At 40.0% G+C, this 15,443-nt stretch overlaps 1 protein-coding gene across 2 annotated transcripts in view; it reads right to left on the bottom strand.

The window, feature by feature from the left end:
• Positions 1–15,443, bottom strand: part of tafa3a (TAFA chemokine like family member 3a) — an 86,588-nt gene that overhangs the window by 21,445 nt on the left and 49,700 nt on the right. The window contains exons 1-2 of one of the 2 annotated variants that reach the window (XM_071495187.1): positions 2,612–2,688; positions 1,692–1,833 (exon numbers count right to left, since the gene is read on the bottom strand). In XM_071495187.1, coding sequence (XP_071351288.1) covers positions 1,692–1,758 — 67 coding nt within the window. In that variant the 5' untranslated portion in view covers positions 1,759–1,833; positions 2,612–2,688. Of the gene's footprint in view, positions 1–1,691; positions 1,834–2,611; positions 2,689–13,030; positions 13,144–15,443 lie in introns of those variants that run through there. The other variant, XM_071495185.1, reaches the window with a different exon arrangement.

Raw genomic sequence — 15,443 nt, 5'->3', positions numbered from 1 at the left:
CAGATAATGGAAATTTTCTGAACAAACATGTGGCAAAAGGTCATTGATGGCTGAGGGGAAATCTTTGTGACTGAAATCAGGTGCTCATGGCCAACCATTTCTTCTACAAATTTAAGTTATACTAAAATTGCTTTTTGGTTTTGGTGGTATGATTGGATGCCAAGATTTGTGTCTTGCATCCTGTTGTAGTATAGTGTAGTTATAGTGTTGAGTTTCTGACCATTAGTAGCAATAAGGAGAAAAGTTTAATTTGGTTTTATTTCTATCTTGGTCATGCTCACAAGGACATACAAATGCACATGAGCAAAGCACAACAGATTGCTGACAATTGCTTGTTAAATCTCAAGGATATTACAAAAAACATTTTGTTGAGTAAAAACTGAATCAAAGCATGACTGTGTTTACCAAAAAAACTAAACAAAATACCTGTACTGTCACAGAAGGTTCATGGTTTTGAGTAAATATTGAAAAATGGAATTCATAACCACTATTTAACCCTTAAAATCTTTCACTTCATTGAGCGCTTTGAGTTGCCAAAACATAACTGTAAAAATGTTTTGGTTGCCATGAACAGATACTGTAGGGAACAAAATCATGTGCTGTGCTGGGAGTGTAGGTTTGGCAGATATGTTCTTCAAAGCTTTTCCTTGTAAAACATAATCTCTGTATCATTGTTAGCATTATATAATTTCCCACAGAACATGTTTCCCAATGCAAATAATTTGTGTATGAACATAATTTTTAAGAGACAAGGTTGTCACAGCATATTTAACTGTGTGTCCACAAGAGCTGCAAACTCAAAGAGAGCCCAAAACTTAAGTTTTCATTTCATCCATTTTGGGTGAATTGTATTTGACTTAGCTTTGTTATATAATTAAGCTCAATGGTTTACAGTATCCTGTATAATGTTATAGCTTCCCTGAAACTGGGAATCCTAAAAGCGTCATCAATAGCTCTCCATGCCCAGATTCACCACGTCTGTGTTGGGCTCCAGAGAGGCAGACAAAAGAGAAGCCAGAGATCCTCTACTCCTGTCTCTGGTCTCTCATCTGACATGCACACATGCTGGTTATCTGTCAAGCAGATGTCATATCTGCTCTAAACGGCTGACATCTCAGCTCTCCAACTGGATTCCCATGTTTTTCATCTTGCGCATATTCCGCTGATGCCCTTCAGAGCTGACTGACAGGCATGGTGTCATGAAACAGAGGATTGGTTCAACTAAAAGGGGATGAAGGTCCCCAGTTAAACGTTACATTTCTGTTACAATGACAGAACCACAATGATCTGCAGGGCAGACAGATCCGTCTTCATTAGAGGGAGGAGACGACAGACTGCGTTAAAAGTAGCACAAGAAGCAGAGTTGGAAAATAGGAAGAATAGTTTGCTTAAAATTGCTCATAGCTGAGGATCAGAGATCATTCTCCTCTAAATCAAACTGTCATGTCATTACATTAGCAATGCTGCTAACTGAGAGGTACATTTAAGCAGTTCCTCTAAATCAAACCTCGCCCTGGAAAACAATATTATCTCGTTAGTGGTGAGGCAGCCACCGGCACTGATCCCCTGTTGAATTGCGGGCCGCCTGAGGACACTATTAAAGGAGCATCTGACCTGTCCACCCACTGACAGCTCAATATAAATGTTCCTCTTTTTAATAGACCATCTTGCTGAAAAATATGTCGACAAACCTTTTAAAAAAGCCATTTCAGGAGAACTCCAGTGGTTCCACCCATTACATTTTATGCTCCAGTCCATTCACATAAACTTGATGCTCAGCCTCGGTTGCTGCTTTTATGGTCCGATGTGGACACTCTGCACTGCACTTCATTCCTGGGGAGATGTGAGCCAGAAGGCGAAAAGTCATGGAGCGCAGCCGGAAGACGGAGGCAAGCAATTGATAGACTGCATTTTAGAAGCTTATATTTCACTTTATTCAGTCAGGATCCAGCCTCTAGTGAATAACTACCAGGCCATAGCGTAGCATAACTTTAAAAGAAAAGAGGAAACTACCCAAGGCTGAATGGCTGACGAGTTTCCCTCCTACATCCTTCCCAACATTGCCTGAATACAGATGAACACTCATAAATGTCTGTTAGGATTTAAATTATCAAACCCCATGGAAAGGAGGTTTCAGGGGACAGTTGTTAAGGCAAATGTGTTAAATTTACGATTGGGGGGGCTGCAAATCTGTAATAGTAAGTACAGGGAATTAGCGTTTAGAAAGAACATTAAACTTTCCTGACATGTTCTAAGACGTCTTGAAATAATACTATATGCCAGTTTAGAGACAGACGTCAAATTGTTGGAAAGCCTTCACTGCTACAACAACCATCCCCAAGAAAGAAAAAAAAAATCTCCAAGAAGAATTTAAGTTGATCATGACAAATATTCTACGTGTCAGAGCAAGCTGTGGAATATTGTTGTTTTGATTAGACTTTACATATATATCTTAAATATACCATACAACAGAACTGAATGAAATGAAAATATCTTACTTAAAGCAGCTATGATTCAAATTTTTAAAATAAGGATGGATCAAATGTGCAATGTCAAAGATGTAGCGACGAAGACGTGGCGCATTGTTTTGGTTTTTGAGTCCACAACTTACTGTTTTGGTTCACTTTGACTGCTCCTGTAGCGTTGCTTTCAGCAGTTGTTTCCTGTTAATGACAGCAATTAGCTGTTGAACATAACAGTGGCACAGCAGCGAATATACTTCATGAGGATACTTCAGGAAAAACTATCTGCAGGAGAAGCTGCTGGAGTCCTCCTACCGCTGCTCCATCAAGACTGTGCTGACGTACTGCATCTCTGCGTGGTACGCAGCTGCTCAGCAGTGGACAGGAGAGCCCTTCAGAGGGTCATCAATACCACCCAGAAGATCATCGACTGCTCACTGCCCTGCTTGGAGGACTTTTTCAGCTCTTGCAGTCTCAACAGGGCAGCCAACAGACTGAAAGACCCATCCCACTCTGGACATCATCTGTTTGACCTGCTGCCCTCTGGTAGACGCTTCAGGTCCATCACATAACAGACTTAAGTACAGTAAAATCAAGATAATAATATTGGAGCAATTAGCAGCTAAAGCGTACCTCAGTTAGTAGAGACCAAGAACGAGCTAAAAGTAGAGTGACTACAGAAAGAATCCAAAAAATCGATTATTGCAGGTTTAACTTCTCTATTAGGAACATTTCTAAATATTTTACATTTCTAAATATATTTCTATTGTGCTTTATAAATGAATTGATTTAATGTAACTTGACTGCAGGCACTATCAGGCACTTTGAGAGTTTATTCACACTTTTCACATTCAGGACTGATTCATCATTGATCAGCCAACACTTCACTTTTTGAAACTAGGAGGATACCAAAGAATCTTTTTTGTGTCTTTCAAACTTTTATATATGATTTTTTTTTCTTCTTGAACTTACTATAAACTCAGCAGGTGGATGTTGCTCTTTGAAGTCTGTAATCCCCTCACACAACTGGAATCATCCAGACATCAGTTTGTAAATATCAAATAGGTTTGATAAGACAGAGGCAGTTCAGTTCAGTCTGTGGTTAGGACTGAACGTGTAAACCCATCAAACTACCAGAGTATTTGCTCAGACCATCAGTTTAGACCCCTTCCCTCTCTGTCACCTGCTTTACATGAAAACATTATATCTTGGACTTTTATGCACTTGCTTTGGATAAGATGCACTGGAGTGGACGTGACGGCATAGATAGAAAAGGTCTTCAAGTTGTACGGCTATATGTGGGTATGTCCTTTGAATTTAAAAACCTTTCCTCCAGATTTCAATCAATGGAAATCCTCTACTGTGTTCTTGGGTTGCCTTTGTTTCTGTCGGCCATCTGACTGGTTCTTCGCTAACATGTCTCAGGCTTCTCCAGGTATGGCTGCACCTGTCTGCTTCTGTGTATTTCATGACTCAGACGTCTATGCCTGCTCCTCTGAAGCTATAAAAACTGTGGATACACTCCACAGACATACACTGTGTGCATGCCACTCAAGAAAAGACTCATCTTAAAACCATTTGTAGAGCGTTTAGTGTAACATCACTCGGCTTAAGCATGAACATGTACTATTCTTATAGCCTACAGTAGCTCACTGAATTTGAACAGAACAGAATTTTGCATCAACCACACTTTATTTTATTTTAGTGGAGTATTTAGTAATGTAAATGAGCCCAGCCACAGTTCACCTGATTTGCACAAAGTCCCACTTAATAAGGTCTGAAATGCAACTGTTTTGACACATGTTGGCCCCTTAGACTCTAATAAATATGACTCTTAAATGACTCATATAAGAATAAGGGAAGGGCTTAGACATCAATGGAAGAAAGGGAACGCTGCACACATTTCTTCTTTTTAATTCCTGGATCAGGTCTTAGACATTTGTAGTTTGTACCCTTCTTCACAAATAAAGTGTAAAAGTGACATACATCGTGCATAGGAGCGGTGATTCATATTAATAAGCTCAAGGGCATCAACATGAGCATTGATATAGAGTCTGTAGATAGGTCACTGATAGTCAACATGTCCATATTACAGGACCAGCAAAGCTAAACAAGACAAACACAGAGTAGAAGTCACATATATATTGAATGATTGCTTGCTTTCAAATCAAGCATTAGGTCTACAAAATGAACATACATTTGTGTTACACAATACTTATGGTCGAATAAACAAAGACAAAACAATATTGTAAATATTCATGAAGTAAATGTGTAAAAAGTAAATGTACAATATAAATGACTAGAGAGCAAAGAGCTGTGAGCTCATTAATTTGAATCAGCTGTCTCATACACGTCATATATACCACTACTAATTCTACTTATGTCAGTTGTTTAAGTAGCTTTTTATCCCGAAGAAAGCAATATGTGCCAAAACATTAATTAATGTGTCTGAAAATTAAAGAAGTGTGTCAGAGTTATGAGTGTGCAGCTTTCCCCTCCATCTTTAATATTAGCAACAACACCAGTGCATAGCAACAATATGTTTGAAAGCCGAACCATGGCACTATTCCTCTTTATGATACATAAACTGTAATAAGTTACTAATTTCAGAGTTAATGTTACATAGCAACATGAATCAAACGGCCTCTCATATAACACAGTCTGTGGAGCAGTGAATCACCACCACTAACAAATTAATCACCTCAAAAATTTCTCTACACATTAATTTCAGCAGAGCACAGAAACCATGTGATAAAAAATGGAGCTGTGGCCAATTTGAAAGGGGACTGTACCTCCTCTTCCTCAGCTTCAACCGAGCATAGACCATTAACAGCAATACAATTGACTAACTTTAAAGGAGCTTGCTCTAATTGCTGGGTAAGGCCAGGCTTTTAGTTTGTAAGACCCAATTACCTCCATGCTGTTAGCACTTTTCCACTAATTGCATTCATCAGCTCAAATCGTTATCAGTGGGCTCTCCTTCGATTTCTATCAAAATGCAAAAAATTTCTTTGAGTTTGAAAATAGCCAGAGGTAGCTCATAATGTGGCGAGGGAAAATGAGTTTACATTTGAGCAGTAATTAAAGAGGGAATGGAGATGGAGGACTGCCGGCGTATCTGATTCTGACTGAGCACAAACACAGAGGCAGATTTAACTCTAAATTATTGTCCTAGTCAGTGTTTGCTTGAAAACACTGATCAGATGTGTGAACACTATGCAGGCAGTGTGCAGATACCGAGAGTAAGTAAGATTTCGGTTAATGTGCTGATTGCCAGTTGATGACAACTAGTTAACAGAAAGGTGTCATAAATACACAGCTGACAGTAAAGGATCAGTGGTTTATACGTCCACTTTCTGCCACTTGAATGACTGCAAACAGGGCCGACCTACTGAGGTAAAGAGACCAAAGTGGATTACAGTGCTACACATCTGGACCCCTTTGTCTTTTGTGGATCCACAGCACCACCACAGCAATTACTGTATGTTTTTCTTGGTGAGAATGCGATGATGAACGGGGACTTGGTAGTGTCAAATTAACTAAGGTCAAATTTTATATATATAAATATAACAAATCACAAATCTGCTTCGAGGGTTTTATTGATTTGTGTAGCATATGACATCTCTTCTTAGATCCTCAAATTGGACAAGGAAAACCTCTCCCAAAGAAACAGCAGTGTTTGTGAACCCCTGATCTAAAGGTAAGGCTTTTAGAGGTAAAACTGAAAGTGAGTGCAACAGAGTGATAGTAAAAATACCTCATTACAGTAAAGTCACTGATATATCCCATAGCAGACATAGTCAACAGGTAGGCAGACACTCACTCTGTTCTGTTTATACCACACTGGACATCAGCACAGGCAGATTTCACATGTGCAGCCAGGCTGTATGGTTCGCACATACAGTCCGCAGGGTCATAAATTCTGAGCTGCACACAAGAGCACATGATGAAATTTACTGTGTGTCACTGGGTGGACACGGAAGGTGCTGTATCATTTGAGCACAGGTCAAAGTTAAACAGGGAAATCATTCTGATGGATAGCAAGACCATTCAGGAAAAAGTTTTTCAAATAACTGGCTAAATATGGGAGGTTGTTCAATTGCTTGTGTTCCTTTCCCTCATTTCACTTCTTTTTAGCAATGTCACTACATTCCCAAGTCTTGGAAACTTACTTGAAGTTGTAATGTTATCATTACAGATAAGAATGATGGTCAAAATGTTAAAAATAAGTTGTGCGCAACTGGAATTTCCCTTTAACGTCCACATTGTAGCAGATGGATGAAAATATTTTTTTATCACCGTGACAATAGACATTGTAAAAAAGAAGAAGTCCAGGAATGAGCTTTAATTTCCTCCGGGCATGTGAGTAAAATTATTGATATTCTTACAACACATACAAAATCCCCCTGCTCCCCTCTGTTGGCTACACAACTGCACACACAAAGGATACAACCAAGGCCACACGTAGCCGCTCACGGCTCATCTATACAGCTGCCATTTGGATGCGTATAGCAGAGGACGTTTGATGGTTTTCTAATCTCAGTAGCTGCCACCGGGAGATGGGGCGAACTGACCCCTGTCATCCCCACAGTGCATCTCAAACAGCCCCACATCTCAATCTCAATCTCCCTCTACTCGCTATCTCCGTCCACCATTGTGTTGTCCACCTGCTCTCCAAATGTCAGGACGAATGCTCCGCAGCAGCATCCCCGCGCATCCCCAGGGTGGGGGTGACCTGCTCTGCCGCCGTTTGGTATAATGTCATGCTATCCCTGGGCAAGGGTTCTACGCTGACCTGCTGTGTGTGCAGAGTGTGCAGGCTAATGTTTGCTATCACACAACAACAGAGCTCCAGATACAGTATGTACTGCATTACATGGCTCCATAAGGGCCAATAAACTAGAACAACCCAAGCTCCTGATGAGAAATAATGAGGCAGAAAATGCACAGTGTGCAGCGTGGGTCCAGTTGGTTTGGATCAAAGTCCTCCCCCAAAATGTTTCTTCATTTGGATTCTTCTGCTTTAACTTATGTAAGTAATTTAAAAAAGGCACTAACTGACCTGCGAAACAGAGGCAGTAAAACCAATGACTTGTTTTGCAGGCAGGATCAATTTATCTGACAGTCCTCTACTGCTCAGTTTTGGTCCCTAAAAAAGAATTATTTTACAAGTAAAACAATAGGGAAGCCCAAAACTGACATGACAAATATATTAAAAAGACATCAGACAAGTCAAACTAATAACTGAATACATCCATAAATAATATAATATGCTATTTAATTACAATGGAGTGGAATAAAAGAAAATATAAAGCTTTATAAATTATGTTTTTCATTTTACTACCTATCAGTTGATGAAATAAATTAAAATTGTAATTCACTGGGTTTTTTTTAATTCATCTTTCACTACCTCAAATTATTTTTTCAAATCTGCAGTTATTCACCCCCAGCGTTTCCTGTTTGTCACCACATGTCCAGATTTTCTAATACTATAATAATGAGATTGCTGTGTCCATGCACGTCCAGAGTATTGATGTCTTAAGAAAACCGGCTATGGCACCGACACTCAATCTGCAGTGGTCACTCGTACTGGAACAAGAAACAATATCTCCTTTGGCTCAAAAAGCATTTTCCACCTAGACCACCATTATAAAAGAGACATTTGTAAAATTATCTCCTAAACGTATTACTCATACATATTACTCTTCATATTATGAATTTTTAATCCATGGATGTTTTATGTTTATATGATTTCACTCGCAGTGCCTTGAAAAGTGTTTTTGCATATATCATCACAATGTAAAATTTAGTGGGAACACACATGCAGGGGAAACACAACATGGAAACAAACCAGAAATGGGAGCCAGAAAAGTTTTTGGCTTATGCACTCAGTGAGCAATTTTCATTCAAGTGAGCGGGTGCCATTTTTGAGTCTGGTATGTTTTCATTTATTTATTGAAAGGGACTGTGTTGCACAGAAATATTACACCTTTGATGTATTGTACCAGAGTTAGCTTGTCTTGCTGGGTCACAATTAAACAGACACACAGTGACAGACTACACAAACTAAATAAACAAGACACGTAATACAAAGTTACACAGCATCACACATGTTGGCAGCAGGTATATATTAGACAAATTAAAAGCAGTGGTATTCGTATAATACCCTCATAACATTACCTTCATCTTCATGTGCTATTCATCTTCATCAAGAAACAAAATGAAGAGACTACATTGCAGAATAGAAATAACTTCTTCTATTTAATAATCTAGCAATTTCCTTTTAATATTTATTTTCTGGCTCACTGTTAACAAAGAAATACTTCTCATTTTTCAGAACACAATGACTAAAGCTACTCCAGAACTATTCAAAGTTGTTTTTTTGAATTTCAAAAATAATTGAATCTTTTAAACACTAAAAGAAAGTACTCTGCTGCTGCCTGGTTCTCATCAAGAGCCATCAAGCATGAAAAGCTCTCCCCACCTCCTCACAGCCGTTTTTCCCTCCGGGCTGGCACAGGGAAACAACTCTAATGTATCTAGTAAGCATATTTCACTTTAAAACTTTTATTATTCTGACATATCTTAATATATCTTTTCTAAAAATTTATCTGACTGGGACAGTAGGGAGGGGGGAAAAAAAGTTTCTTTTGGATTCTGCCATTAATTTGGGCTCCGGAGAATCAGTTTGTTCCTTATATGAAACATTGAAAATGAAGAGGGGGGAAAAAGTGAAAGCCAATTTACATAGAATACAAAAAAATCCCCTGAAGCATTAAAATCAGTCTGAGAATGAGCCATTAGAGTGCATCACACAGTTTTTAGAAAGTCTCCACCATAAGCAAATATGGAAATATTCCACTGAATTCAAATGAGAGGCAGTGCACAGTTTCATCTTATTAATAAGGCAGCATGGGCCCTTGTGTGCATGTGAATATAGAACAGGACCTTGATTTAAACGCAGCGTAAACCTGAGCTCCAAAGTCATTTTGATTCCAATTTGTGGAGCTTTTCATGAACTGTGTGGCTTAATTCCTTATATTTAAAAATGTAACAAAGTTTACGACCTGTAAACGGCACTGCTTAGAGCGTTTTTATCTCAAGAAGAGGGAACTGCTGCCACATTGCATCACACAGCCTCAGTGGGAAATGTGTTTTTCACGCCTGTTTTCCTCTCTGCCACATCTCAGTGTTTGCCCCCGCAGACACTGACCAACAAACCACAGAGAGCTTGATTACTGTTTTTTTTGAATGAGACAGAATGAGTTACTGAGAAGGAAAAAAAAAGCACACAAGTATCTAAATAGCTGAGCAATGAGGCTCTCATCTGACCTGGTCACATCATCAGTCTGAATCCTATCGACAGGACCAAAACGAATTGTAGAGCCGAAAGGTACTTGTAGTCGCACTCACTCTCTCCGGACCACTCTCCTCTTGCACCCTCTCTCGCCCCTCCTCTCCCTCACCACTCTTTCATGACTAGCTAATGAATGTAGATGGTGCTCTGGGGGATGCAGTGGTCTTATTACAGGGGTTATGTGTGCACGCTGTAAGCTCAGCGTGCTCCAGTCAGGCTATGGTGAAAGGTTCAATTGCTTTGGTGAAGCCCCCACCTCAATAAACAGAAGGGCTAAAGAGGTTTGTTTATTGGGCCCACCTTGACTTGACCTCCGTAGCTCAGGGACTGGCCGCGTGATTACCTTAGTGTCAGTGCAGCCCGGGGAGAATGGGGCCAGGCTGCTTTTGTTGGCCCCTTCGCTCTCTCTCCTAATAAATCACAGCTATAAGTGCACAAACCACAAGAGTGGGACAAATGCAAAACCAAAGACAGAGTGATGTAGGCCTGAAGATTAAATGGTTTGTTTTCTGTCAAACATAGTGGGATTTACTCCTGTGCTGTCAGTCTACAGTTTAATCATCAAACATATTCAGTAAATAGCTATTATATACATTGGTTAGATCATCACATGAGAAGAGTAATCATCTCCACGAATGATGCTGATGCAGTAAATGACCAAAAGTATATGGACATGTGAAAATCACACCTTTGGAAACCGTCATCCCAAAACCTCCACTCTCCTGGGAAGCTTTTCCACAAGAATTTGGAACCTGACTGGGTGAATTTTCTCCCATTCAGCCGGAGGAGCATTAGTGAGTTCGTACACTGATGTTAAGTGAAAAGGCCTGGCTTGCAGTCGGGGTTGCAGTTCATCTCAAAGGTGCTGGGTGAGTTTGAGGCCAGAGCACTGCGCAGCCAAGTCTTTTACACTAAACATTAATTTGTGGATGTGCCACAGTCACGTGGGAAAGGAACAAGAAAGGAACTTCCATAAAATGTTCTTTGTACACTGTATTGTGGGACAGCAGTGTTTCACAACAGAAAGCATTTTAGTCAACATGCTAATGATTTGAGTATAATTCATGTGGATTTGGGACATGGTGAAAGAAAATTAAGTGGAGTGGTGCCCCCCCCCCCCAGGCTAATTAATTTAAAGAAATGTAACAATAATGCAATACTTACACGTAGAACAGTTAACTGCTGGTGAAGTAAAAACTCAGGCTTAAAAAGAGTTAACTGCTGTCACAGCTTTGTACTCTGTGTTAAATTGAAACACACCTCAACAGGGCACATGCAGTAATCAATTTTGTTTCACATACTGTGTGTCCTCTCCCCATGTCCTGTCATGGCCTTGGATTTTGAAACCCTACCTAAGTCTTTCGCTGGTTGTGTTTTTTTTGTTTTCAGCTAACATGGAGATGTTTCCCTCCAGCCATTGTGTGCTGTTTGTCCTCCAGTGGAATAAGACTCATTATTTCAATGTGTAGTCACAGTTTCTACCGTTACGCCCAGGGATCAGGCCATCTCTTCATTAAGGGAAATCGCTTTTGAAAGGTCTTGTCCCCTGCCACAAACTCACACACATAGAGATGCACGCACACACTTACTGTACAGCAGTGGTGTGTCGTCAGGACAAGCAAGGCGCAAGCAGTGCTTGTCCAGTTAAAGCGGAAAAAAACAAACAATTGGAACAATACAGAAGTGGAAGTGATATCCTATCCTTACATCTAACAACAGCATTCTGTCCCATAATGGATCTGATATTGCTTGTTTGCATTAACTGTGTAATTTACTGCCCTCTTGTGGCCACAGTAGGTTAATTTCTCCAGGGAGCTAGCTGGACAGCTGTTTTGTCTATTGTTTCTGTCATTTTCGAGTGCATGGGCGTGTCCGTTGAGAAGCAGAGAGGGTGAGCAGAATATTTTGAATGTTTACTCATTGGGGATAATCCTGGGATCTTTGACAGGTGACTAGCTATAGCAAACTGCAGACAAGTTGCTTGTCAAGCTGCTGCTTGGTCAAGACATATTTATTCAATTTATATATTTACAGTTAAAATAATGTATAAGCATTTTCATACTGTTCTGCTTATTGGTTATCATAATAATATATTTTCCATTCTGTCAATTAAGGTGTAGAGTTCTCCTGCACATCTGATATGTTTAGTGGCAGGTCAAAGGAATAATCCTAATACTTCTACTACTGCCAGCTAGGGAAAGACAGGCAGCACAAAATCAGGCCCTCTGCTACATTGTTGATTTCCCATGCGCAAAAAACAAAGTTTCACAGTACATCTTTACTTTGCTGGTGAGTAGAGAGAGAGAGCAAGAAAGCTCAGCCAGTTATGTTGGTTTCTTTTTAAAAAGCCAGTGAGGTGAACTGTGGCCCGAGCGTGAGACTGACCTGCACTATAAATAATCAGTTGTGACGTACTGTGCATGCAGTAGTAGTTTATTGAGCGTGCATTCAGTGAAATAACTCAACTGTGATCCATCCACATCCTAACGTGATGTTATAATTAAGTAGAAGTTATAACACAGTAGAAGTTATTATGCCAAATTTGTTTTGATGCATTTTCATGTTTATTTTGCTTTTTTATTCCTCAAGGTGAAAAAAATGTCTGCAAAAATGTTTTCAGGTGCATAAAGTGCTACATCTTACTTTTCTGAAAGCTGTTAGCAGGAGACAACAACAACAATCTCTGGGAAATCAACAAAAACAGAAACAGTATACAGAGGAAGTCAATGAGCAATGCACTGTCTTCCTCAACAAAGTCTATCATTCAGCAAGACACACAGTAAAGAATAATGTCAGAATATGTAAAAAAGTGGATTTGTTTGCTTTTCTTTTGAATGCCGTTAATGCCCATGAAATTTCTATCCTGCTGGTGTATTTGCCACAGTCTGATGCCACTGCTGCTGTCTGTTTTCCTTTTTCTGAAAAGCTCCCATTAAAAGAAAAACATTAAAAACTTTTTTTTCTGGATCAGCCTTTTTTTCTTTTCATGGGCAATAGTTCCAATGGAAAAAATGTACAAGAATAAAATTATATCAGCACTTTTCTTTATTCCTCAGTTTCTAGAGTAGAGCTGTTGATCAGCCAATAGCAGACTTTGTTATGTATGTGTGTTTCTGAATATTATGAATGATTTTTCATATGAATGAAAGCACCATGCTCAGCCATTAATTCCTGAAAATAATAACAATGACTGGCATATGCAGTGTTGTACCTATGTGGCTTCTGTGTGACGATGCACTGGTCAGTTGTCCCCAGAGAGACACCATACAGATGGTCAGCAGTAGCGCCCTTCTGCACGTGCTCTGTAGGTCCCTCTTCCGCATTCTGGAAAAAGGGCAAAGACAAAAATCATTAGCCATTTTTGCATCACACGAACACTCAGATTTGCCGGCTGGCTCACTTGGGCTCATGCCAACGAGCTCCCAAAGCTTTGACTTGGCAGTCAGAGGTGGTCAATTAAAGTAACTCCTGGAATCACAAGGCTTGGATCTACAGAGCTTTAACTGGATGCCTTGGCCATGTTAAGGATTAGCCTGTCAAGGGCCACGCACAACAGGGTTCTCCATGATGCACAAAATGCAGCTACATCCTGCCAGGAAATTTCAAGTAAGCACCTCAACAGCACATACCAACCAAACGCCTTCGATCAATGCCCAGACATGTCAGCATTTAAAACATCGAAATTTAGCGACAAACCCGATTCTTTCAGGGGAATTGCAGTCAGTGGGTTTGCCTATGGGGGCAAAGTAAATCTGAGCTAATTTTTTTGCATCAAGTTAAACTTTACTGAACTCTGACATGCAAATTCATGCTGCTGACCAACGGCAAGCCAACTTGACAGTGCTGACCTTTGAGGAAACAGAGGTAGCACAGAGCACAGAGCACTATCGTAACTTATTAGCTTTACATAATCCGGCTTTATTTAACCTCCTCTGTCAGAGTTGAACTACTCCACAAAGAAAGAATGGTTTACAGATGATAATGAGACAGGACTCAACGCTACCAAAAGGGCTACTGCTGTTAATTAAACTGTGTGAACTTACTGTCCCTTTAGCAACCAAACTAACAAGCTTGCTAGCTGTCACCTTACAAGCTCATTAGCTGAGAGAACATTTTTCCCACCTCTATTCCTCTTTACTGAATGAGATGATGTAAAATCTGAAGAACAAAAAGCCAAGGGGGGAGTAAACAGTACATTCATGTTCTTGACTGGCTAACGTGTAGGCCATTAGTTTGCCAGAGATAGTCCATCAAATAGTCCTGAAACTAGTCGCCTCGTTACCAAACTTTAAACACCAAATATTTTGTCAATTTCACTGTGCTTCTGTTCTCGTGTGGCCCTTACTGGACCGTACAGTCCTCTTTACCCTTTGATATCATGCAGGGATTCAAATTGTGGAAGCTTTCTTTCACTAAATAAATCAAACTGGTAACATACTGGATGCTGATTCAACAGAATGTTAATTTGCATTCATGTGTAATTATAATGACATGCACTGTATGTGTCGGCTGGCTACATTCTTGCAGATACAGTCAGTAATAATTTTAGAAACTATGAACACACTGCAATTTATAATACCAATTTGGATCTGGAGACAGCAAACAAATGAAGTCTCTTTATGCTCTCCGTCTCTTCTCGCCCACTAGCTGTCATCCTGCTACCTGGGAGGTGAGTAATGCTGTTTGTGTGGTCTGTCTTAATGTGCTCTGCTCGGTAATCCTCTTGTACTTTCCGAGGTCTGTTGTTCAGTTATTCTCTCCATCTCCATCTGAGAGGCCCGTGGAGAGCGGAACAAGCAATGCAATCAGTAGCTCATCTTACTGCCAACAGAACTGGCCTCCTCTCTGGTGAGGAAGTGGTCGCAAATCACAGCGCTGCTTTGAACTGTGTTCCAGTGCAGTCAGTCAAATTAGTAAAATGCTTGGTTTCATGCATAGAGATCAATTCTTGCTTATCTGGCAGAGACTTGCATGTGAGGGAAATGTTTTGCTGCGACTGCCTTTGTTCTGACAGCCAGAGCTGGGTGAGATCTTAACGGGAGGCTCTAATTCTGTACATTCTCAGACAGCTGACGCAACCAGGACCTTATGAGCACAGACACAGTGTATGTAACATCACCCACAGATTTATGAAGGGACTATTTGAAGCCTGGGGTTTACGTTTATACGCACTGCCATCTGGTCAGGTGTTGAAGCCAAATAATTCAGCTTTGTGCAAAAATGGTTTGAGTCTGGATGGACCTGGGGTGAGGTGAGGTGAAAAAGCAGCAACCATTAAAGCTGACTTTGATAGACTGAGACACCTGTCAATGAAGACAACTATGCAAACAAATTCACATCAATCTACGCCTCAATATCATCTGAAAAATCAAGTTTCAAGACAACCACAAGCAACATTTTGAAATTTTAATCCTATAATAACTTATCAATTGAATTGACTGTATTTCTTGAGAGAGGTTGGGACTTTCCAATTGAAGTCAATCTAAAAAAGTTTTCTGTAGTTTTTGACCAGTGGTACCTATATTGAGCAATGTTTTTAGTAATATGCACACATGAGAAGGCCTATGCATGCTTGGATGAAAGCCAGTTTGAAAACACATTTCTAGGTTTCTGATTCGTCTAAA

The sequence above is a fragment of the Trachinotus anak genome, unplaced genomic scaffold (genome assembly GCF_046630095.1).
Source record: "Trachinotus anak isolate AG129_WGS33_773 ecotype Australia unplaced genomic scaffold, CSIRO_AGI_Tana_v1 ptg000013l, whole genome shotgun sequence".
NCBI lineage: Eukaryota > Metazoa > Chordata > Actinopteri > Carangiformes > Carangidae > Trachinotus > Trachinotus anak.
Note: the sequence above shows the minus strand (reverse complement) of the source record. Positions and strands in the feature narration are given on the sequence as shown.